Raw genomic sequence first — 6856 nt, 5'->3', positions numbered from 1 at the left:
GGCAGGCCGCGCCGGCCCAGCTAAAGCAGCAGGTAGAGCACCTGTTACTGGGCCACATGGGTGCTGAGGGTGCTTGCCTCCATCACAGGGGCCAGCTGCTGGCGATGGGGTCCACCGCACAGCCCTTCACACTGCAGAGCCCGGCTCTCCCCCAGTGTGACGTACGCAGCGGGAAAGCCGCAGGGCGGTGTGCCTACCCACGCCCCCGGCAGGCAGCCAGCGAGCGGCACTCCCTGTCAGCGTGGCCGTGGCCTCCGGGATAGTCGTCCACGGGATAGCCACACACGGGGCACGCCCTCGCCTCTCCACAGGCAGGCTCGTTACTGACGCCCCGGCTGCCGGACGTCAGCCTTGCTCTACCACGTCGCACCTGCTGGGTGCCCAGGCAGATCTAGCTACCAGCCTGCTCAGCCGGGGACCGCACCACCCGTGGGCCAGGCCGGCAGGCCCCAGTGGCCGGCATGGAGGCCGCGCTGCCATGGCACGGCCTCGCCTCTCCAGGAGAGACCCCGAGACTCGCTCCATTTCCTGGAAAACCCCAGCCATTCTGTCGGCTTACCCACGTGTGACCACGGCTTCTCGAGAACTTTCTTTTGAGAGATTTTGCTACAGTGTACATGCGTTCACCAGAGACAAACCCCAGGGAGTGCCATGCCACAATCCCTCCTCCTCCTCGGATCTTGGCGCACACGCACACATGCCCGGCGTGAGTTTCAAGCCGCCAGGTCTGGGACGTGAACCATGGCTACCCGTGTGGCAGTCCAGTGCCGTAGTCACTACACCGCCTGCTGGCCCCTCAAGCATTTCCCAATGACGTCCTGGTGGGCACAGTGCCCGGCTTACGGGAGGCACGCAGCAGGTGCTCACTGAGGATGAGAGTGGGCGTCCCTGGTTTTTTGTTTTTAATAGTTTGCAATAGGGCACATGTGCTTGCTGTACAGACAGGGAGAGACAGAGAGGAGGGAGAGTGAGAAATCCCAGGTGAATGGTCACACCACAACCCCTTCTCCTCCACTCTCGTCTCAGATTTTGGGCCACACATGCACCCAGTGTGATTTTCAAGCCGCCATGTCAGCAGTGGGCCGTGTGGGATCCAGGGCCTTGACCTCCACACCACCTGCTGGCCCAGAGGAAATTGTTTTAGGTTTACTTCTTTCATCAGTGAGAGACAGAGAACGAGAGAGACAGAGACAGCACTCCCACACTCCCACGGGGCAGCGAGGGCCAGCGAGGGCCAGCACCCTAGGTCCCCTCCACTCAGAAGCCCCTTGCCCTGCGGCATGCCGGAGTACATCTGCCTAGGGCCCAGGGCAGCTCTGACTTCCCAGACCCTGGCTGCCAGCCCAGGGCACCGTTCCAATGGTGGGGCCAGGCCGCATGGGGGCGCAGGGACCCCGGGACGGGCAGGGGTGGGGCGTGTGCACAGCTGAGCACTGGACAAGTGTCTGGGCTTCAGAGTTGGGCGTTTCAGAAACAGGCCTCCCATTGTAACCAGTTTACACCCAACGGAGAGAGGGGTTCCAGGCACCCCCAAGTACCTCACCCTACAGGCGCATCCACCATCGTCCCCCCTTGTAAAGCCAGGGGTCTCCCCACTAACGTGCTCCCTGGACTGCCGAGGCAGGTGTAAGAGGAAGGGGACTGCCTTCCTAACGAATGTACACCCAGTGTCCTCGGCTCCCCGTCAGGCAACGTGTCAGGGGGCGGGAACACGGGGTACCGAGGAGCCACGTCTTCCCCGAAGACAGTGCACACAGCGCGACATGCCCGGGGAGCAAAGGACCCTGCCGCCAGCCTTGCTGCCAGATGCCTGTGTCGCGAGTCTGCACCTGCCTGTCTACGGCGGCTCTGAGCCTACGACGAGGGAGCCAGATCCCACAGCCAACCGCGGCCCACATCTGCTGCCGGCCCACACCCCAGAGGTGGAAAAGCGGAGAAAGGACTGCAGAGTGCCTGTGCCCTGGGCTGGGGGGGGGCTGTCTCCCTCTGTCTCTCTGGAGAGAAAGCCCATGTGTCCACTGGCAACGAAGACAGAGAAGGCCCCCACACAACCGTCTGCAGTCAGACTCGCCCCCAACGCTGTGAGGTGCCTGCTCCGAGTCACCCCCAACACCCCGCGCAGTGGGCATCGGTGTCCAAGAAAGGCCACCTCTGGAGCTGGGAGGCCGAGGCATAGGCAGGGCTCCGTGCTGCGCAGGGACACGGGCGCAGAGCTGCCGGGCAGGGACACGCCAGGGGGGCAGAGCACCCCCAGGCCGCAGTTTCAGAGTCTGCTCAGAAGAGCTCTCACTCACACCCAGCACCCTGAAGGTCATTTACAGGCTTGTCACCCTCGGCATCTCTGTCTAGCGACAGAAGATGACGAATGGAAACTGTAACCTGTCAAGTGTCAGAGACGTTCTGGCAACATACCTCAATTAACAGAGTAAGTTCTGAACTCTGACAAGGTAACAAACACTCAGGCTTCTCCCCACCCTTCCGTACACAATGTACGTGGATCCGAAGTGCAAGAGGATCACCATGAGAGGATGCTCCGTGGGGTTCGGAGTCACAGGCTCAGACACAGGGCAGTGCCACACCACGGTCAGTCTGGGGCATCTGGACTTGACAACGCTAGGGTTTATGATTTCTCAACGTGGGGTTGAATACGCTCCGACTTAGGACGGGTGTAACGGAAAGAACCCTCATAAGTCAAAGAAACCCTCTTCTCTCTTCCAAACCAAAGAATTGGCAAGTAACCTAAATGAAAAGTACCGCTGCCCAAAACATGCACAACGGTTTTCAGAATGTGCAGCCTGGGCAGTTCCGTACCTCCTTCCGAGTACTGACTCACGCACAGCCGCAGAACTCGGGTGCAGCCGGCCGAGGGGAAGGCGGCCGCACGGACTCCGGCGGGAAGGTCTCACCCCTCACAGAGGGCTTACGCACAGCACACGGCGGCCAGCGCACCCAACCTGCTGACATTTTATCAAAAAGGGTCTTTTCCATTTTAACACAAAACATCTGTCTAGGGAATATTTATTTGGGGGACGACACCTTTTAGACGGGCTTACATCAATCCATTACGACTTGGATCCAAATGAGATTGACACATTTCATTTTTTTTGAGAGAGATTTTTGCTATAGGGCATGTGTGCTCGCCAGAGAGACAGAGAGACACAGAAAAGGAGAAATCACGCCCCCGCGGGGAATGGCCACGCTGCAATCCCTTCTCCTCCGTCTTTCTGTTGGGATTTTGGGCAAACACGCAGAGGCTCCCGGCGTGAGGTTTAAGCCACCGGGTCTGGGACTCGAAACGCAGCCGATTATGTGGCAGTCCAGTGACATAATCATTACGCCCTCTGCTGGTCCCCTATTGCATTCTTAAAAGTCAAACTCACCCTTCTTGCTTTGCTGTGGTATTTGACGGCCTTCTTGGTCTCTTCCTTGGCGTGTTCGACATAGTCGGCGGCATTCATGACGTTCTTCTCTATGTTGTTGACCATCTCGCCCTGAAAACAGAAAGTGTGAGCTCGGCGGGCACCCACACCCGCAGGCTCCTCTCACACCCAGACGGCCACATGCTGAGCTTTGGGTGGGCGTGACATGGAGGAGGGACACCGGGTCTGCTTTTACATCGACAGGTGCAGGGGGGACCACTATGAACACATCCACACAGAGGAGTGACGATCCAGTGTGTGTCTGAAAAAGAACTGAACGGTGGGGCGACGCAGGCACGGGCAGGCTCTGGGCACGCTCGGCATCACGTACATGAAGGACGCCCCGAGGCGGGGCTCTGCTGCTCTTTACGCCACCGGCAGCCACGCGCAGGCACGTCCGCTGTGCTGATGCGCGAGCACGGACGAGCACAGGGACGGCGGGTGTCCACAGGGAAGGTGCGTTACCGGGCCCTCTGTCCGGGCGCGGATGTGACCTGCAGCAGTGAGCACAGAGCACTGAGGGGGGTGACAGGAGACTCCCTCCGACTGCACTTGCTAGTGAGTGTGCCTACGCCATGTGGGGACCGGCGAGTCCGTCTACGGGGTACTGGCAGGCTTGTGAGGGGAAGTGACGAGGCAGGGCTAGGCGGCAGCCACCTCCTGGTGCACCTGGCTAGAACGAGCAGACTTGGATCCAGGGCACCACGAGGGCTGCATAATTACAGATCGAGCTGCTCTCTTACTGTCTTGCCAGTTCCTACTGGAATGCTTCCTGAACACACTTCAGAGGCGTTCTCACGAAACCCCTGCTTGGTAAAGGACGTTTTCAATTCTGGCCCCAGGAACATGCTCCCCTTGAATGCGGATCCTGAGTGAGAGGACCCCACGCGTGGGTGCTACAGGAGACCTAAGGGCCCACCTCAGATGCAGACGGCCGGCCTACGACAGTTCCGCTAGCATCTCCCTACAGCTTCGTGGACTCGAGCTCGCCGTCTCTGTGTGCTGAGGGCCCCCAAACCAAGCAAGCGCACAGCTGTCCCCCCCGGGGTTGTGGCCATCACCGCTCCAGCAAGTGCACTGCCCCTGAGTTTCCACCTTTCCCTTTTCTTAAGGGTTAACTTTATGGGGCTGGAAGGTGGCATGGTGGCTGGGGTACTGGGCTCCCACATGGTAGAATGTGGTTCGAGTCCTGGACCTGTGGCTTCTTTTTTCACTTTCACATTCCCTCTCTCTCTGTTTCTCTCTGGTCAAATTAAAATGATAACAAATAAAAATAAATAATTGTTTAAAACACACACACACGACCCAAACCCTTTTTAATAAAAGAATTAATTCGGGGCCGGCAAGTGGCGTGCTGGTTAAGGGCGCTGGACTCCCACATGGCCAACTGTGGTTCAAGTTTCGGACCTAGTGGCCTGCTTTCTCACTTCCTCTCTCTCTATCACTCTGTCCCTCTCTGGTAAAATTAAAATAAATAAAGTTATTTTTCAAAAAAGAATTAATTGTATTTATTGTTATTATTTTAAAATTTGCTATGAGACACACACACTCACCAGAGAGAGAGAGCGAGATAGAGAGGAAGAGAGAAAGAGAGAAGAAAGTGAGAAATCAAGCCACCAGGTCTGGGACTTGAACTGCAGTCGGCCATGTGAGAGTCCAGCACCTTAATCCCCACTCCATATGCTGCCCTCGACACACTTCAGTGACCAAGTTACTCATGATGGACAGGACCCTATGAGGGTAGCATATCTGTGTGAAATGAGGGGACACGTCCCTCGCGTGGCCCGGGGACGCACAGGAAGGAAGCCCATCAGATCTGAGCATCAGGCTCAGGAGAGCGGGAAGTGACCCACGTGGGGCAGCCTGATGTCAAGGTCTGCTTCCCCTGGGGGCCAGCTGCAGTGTCACCTGCCTCTGAGTCACTGAACCAAGCGTCCTACCCGACCCAGTACCTGGACTCCACGGAAGCCTCTGAGCCCCCAGAGCAGGGCGGGCACACCGTCCCCTGGCAGGCCCCTCCGAGCCCCCAGAGTGGGGCAGGCACACCGTCCCCTGGCAGGCCCCTCCGAGCCCCCAGAGTGGGGCGGGCACACCGTCCCCTGGCAGGCCCCTCTGAGCCCCCAGAGTGGGGCGGGCACACCGTCTCCGGCACGCACTGCCCGGCAGCCACGTTGAACTTCACACTTAAAAAGTGGGACAGACTCTAGCTCTCAGGGGGCCTTGCCACTCCTCCCCACGCTCTGCCAGGTACCTGGACAGTGGAAGTGCCATGTGGCAGGGATGGGGCTGTTTCTGCCATGGCTGTGTCCTTGTGGTCTGACAGACATTCCTTCCCATTACTGTGCTGTATGCTCCGTGTACCAAACTAGAAACAGCCATTTAGAGGAGATGCGAGTCCCGTGGTGCCACCTCCAGCACTGTGTGGACACCCTCCCTCCGGCAATGTCACGTTAAGTAGCTAGCCATACATCATGTATGTCTATATACGTGTTTGTGCTTACTCCTATGTGTGCATAAGATGTTTGTCTCCCTTTTTTCTTAAAATCCCAGCAGAAACAGTTGTCTAGGTCCTTTAAAACTGTCCGTGAACACAAGCCAGCAGGTGGTGTGGTTAAGGTGCTTGACTCCTACGGGACAGACCACAGGTAGAACCTTGGACCTGGCAGCTTGCTTTCTCACTTCCCCTCTCTTTTTCTCTCTCTGGTGAGCACCAAAGTGTTATAGTGGGACCAGCAGTTGGCATAATGGCTGTGTTGCTGGACACCCATGTAGTCGACCACGGTTCGAGTCCCAGAGCTGGTGGCTTAAACTCACGCTGGGCACGTGTGTGTACATGCCAAAGATCCCAAGAGGAAAATGGAGGAGAAGAATTTGCAGCATGGCCACCTCCCCTGGGGGATGATTTCTCGCTTTCCATCTCTCTGCCTCTCTCTGTCTTTCTGGCGAGTGCACGCGCCCTATAGCAAAAACCTCTCCAAAAAATAAATGAAGAGAAAGAGCAAGAGACTTATTTGTAAAAAAAAAAAAAAAAAAAAGTGCCATAGCAACTAAAAACAAAAATTAATAATCTTTTAAAAAGCCCTCCATGAACAAAGGCTTATACCCTAGGCATGCCTGTCAGGACGGCCAGGAATGCTGTCATCTGGAGGCCTAGCAGCCTCTCGCTGCCGTGGGCTCCAGGCGGGCAGCACCCAGCCTTCCACATGACGACCCAGGTACCGTCTGACCTTAGGTGGGGGCCGGAGCACGCTGTGCCCAGGCAGGTGGACCCCACGAGCCCGCAGCGTGCCTGCGGCCGGTGCACCTGGGTCCTGAGGTGCATCGCGCGCCCTGCTGTCTGCGCACCTGGGTCCCGAGGCGCATCGCACGCCCTGTGGCCCGCACACCTGGGTCCCGAGGCGCACCGCCACGCCCTGCGGCCGGCACACCTGGGTCCT

The 6856-nt window shown here is 57.8% G+C and overlaps 1 protein-coding gene across 4 annotated transcripts in view; it reads right to left on the bottom strand.

The window, feature by feature from the left end:
• STX2 (syntaxin 2) overlaps positions 1 to 6856 on the bottom strand; it is a 96262-nt gene that overhangs the window by 79366 nt on the left and 10040 nt on the right. For all 4 annotated transcript variants that reach the window (XM_006147341.3, XM_014587412.2, XM_014587413.2 and 1 more), the window contains exon 8: positions 3381 to 3491. In XM_006147341.3, the coding sequence (XP_006147403.1) occupies positions 3381 to 3491 (111 nt within the window). The remainder of the gene's footprint in view (positions 1 to 3380; positions 3492 to 6856) is intronic.

The sequence above is a fragment of the Tupaia chinensis genome, unplaced genomic scaffold (assembly GCF_000334495.1).
Source record: "Tupaia chinensis unplaced genomic scaffold, TupChi_1.0 Scaffold000211_1, whole genome shotgun sequence".
Lineage (NCBI taxonomy): Eukaryota > Metazoa > Chordata > Mammalia > Scandentia > Tupaiidae > Tupaia > Tupaia belangeri.
This window is presented reverse-complemented; position numbering and strand designations above follow the sequence as displayed.